Source organism: Tupaia chinensis, unplaced genomic scaffold, assembly GCF_000334495.1.
Source record: "Tupaia chinensis unplaced genomic scaffold, TupChi_1.0 Scaffold143746_1, whole genome shotgun sequence".
NCBI classification, from domain to species: Eukaryota; Metazoa; Chordata; class Mammalia; order Scandentia; family Tupaiidae; genus Tupaia; species Tupaia belangeri.
Window position 1 is genome coordinate 604617 of NW_006203595.1, and position 1902 is coordinate 606518.

The 1902-nt window shown below is 35.1% G+C and overlaps 1 protein-coding gene across 1 annotated transcript in view; it reads right to left on the reverse strand.

Annotated features, from left to right (window-relative positions):
* The window catches only part of LOC102468859 (transcription initiation factor TFIID subunit 7-like), an 8106-nt gene extending 6633 nt beyond the window's left edge, over positions 1–1473 (reverse strand). Inside the window, exons 1-2 of the mRNA XM_006164859.1 lie at positions 1264–1473; positions 953–1065 (exon numbers count right to left, since the gene is read on the reverse strand). Of these exons, the coding sequence (XP_006164921.1) occupies positions 953–1065; positions 1264–1459 (309 nt within the window). The 5' untranslated portion in view covers positions 1460–1473. The remainder of the gene's footprint in view (positions 1–952; positions 1066–1263) is intronic.
* Positions 1474–1902: the final 429 nt, after the last annotated feature.

The following is a 1902-nucleotide window of genomic DNA, read 5'->3' on the forward strand; positions in this document are numbered from 1 at the left end:
CTAAAATAAATGACTGAAATGACCCCATGTTACCTTTTACTAGTTTAGCACAAATTCTTTGACTATGGTGGTGGATTAAAGAAGCTTGCTTGAAATCTGGTGCTGACTCTTCCATTTCTCCTCCGTAGGGCACAGTATTACTATTCCTAACTCATTCTACATATAACAGCAATAATCACAATAACACCATATATCTAAATCTCCCAAAGTACTTCCATATCTATCATCTTCCTTGGTTATTCTTATGGATGGCACCCAAAAGGGCATAGATCTGGGTCAAAATGGTCCCCTTCAATGAGTACAGGTCTATGAAAAATTAAATCTGATAAGGAATTCTCCAGATGTATCACAATTTCTCTTATTGTAAAAGGGAAGCAAATGGCTAAACATACATTTTTCTTTTGTTGAGGCCATTAAACATGTACTAATAAAAATAAATTAAGATGTTTGTTCTTGTTCAAGTATATATGATCAAATTTAAAATAAATTTAATTCATTCTCTTTTACTGTAATGAATACATTTTGGTATAAACAATAGGGTTGACACTATACTATTTATTGTTTTCCTTGGCAAGTTATTTAACCTCTTTGAGTTTCAATTCCTTATCTATAAAAAAGAAATGGTGACAGTACCTATGTTTTAGGGATGTGAGGATGAAATGAGATAATATGTGTAAAATCCTTAGCCTTTTATGTTCCTTCCATATAGTAAAATGCTCAGTATTGGCAATTATTATTTAAGGTCACCTGGTCCCTTCCCAAAAATGTTTCTATTAGATAATCAAAATTACTCAAGTGAAACAGCATGGGGCTCTTTTATTGAGAGTTTCTAAAAGGTTGTTTAGGTTCATGGATGACCAAGAACACTGCATGGAGATGACATGAATGGAAATACAAAGATGTGATTGTGAAAATAACCTAACAGGATTTCTTTATACCAACAAGAACTTACCTTGAGCATCAGGTTTTCCACTTTCATCAAGAGATTCTTCTGTCTTTGTGCTTTCTTCTGAATCTCCTGGAGCTTTTTCTCAGCATAATAAATCTGCTTTTGAAGTTTCATTACTAGCAGAGATAGACAGAAACTTTGTATGTATCTAAATATAACCTGAACTAATGGGCGAAGACCCAAGTCAAGTAAAACTCCCCTATATATCTGAGCATTAACTTTTCCAACTTAGCCTTGTATTTCATGCATGTTTATAATCAGCCTTTGGCACTGCCACCAACCCCAGTCCCATCCCTTTTACTCCTCTGACTTGCCTATTGAACTGGCGCCTTCCTGTGCCTCATACTGGCCAGATTCCATAAATTTGGCCTGTAGTTCCCTTTCCAGATCGTCTTCAGAAAAATTTTCCACCTCGTCATCATCCTCATCTTCTTCATGCTCATCTTCATCTTCATCATCCTCATCCTCATCTTCATCACTGTTATTGCTATACTCACCAAACTGAGGCATATTATATTCTAGTGGTTTTAAGAAGAGGAAGGTGAAACTATCTGAATCTTTGCAAATGACTCTCACTCCTTACCCTCAAATTTATGGAGTAACCAGTGAATTTTATAACTCATTTTTCTTATAGGAGTACTATTCCTTTCATAAAACATGAACAGGAAATGCAAAACCCTATAATGTTCATTCATGTATTCAATGATCAAGACAGAGAATCTAAGGATATGTAGGGAGCTAGAATACCGGGGATGGACAAGAGATTAGAATAGAATATAAAACCCATAAAGCAGTAATAAAAGGGAGGAGTGCAAAGGGATCCTTTCTCTCTGATTAGCCTGTGAGTCGGGAGAATGACAAATTGCTGTAACTGCTCTAATATAATCACTGTTTGTTATTTTAATAAGGCCCATTTTTTCAAAATTTTTGTTGTAGGGTATGTGCACTTACTT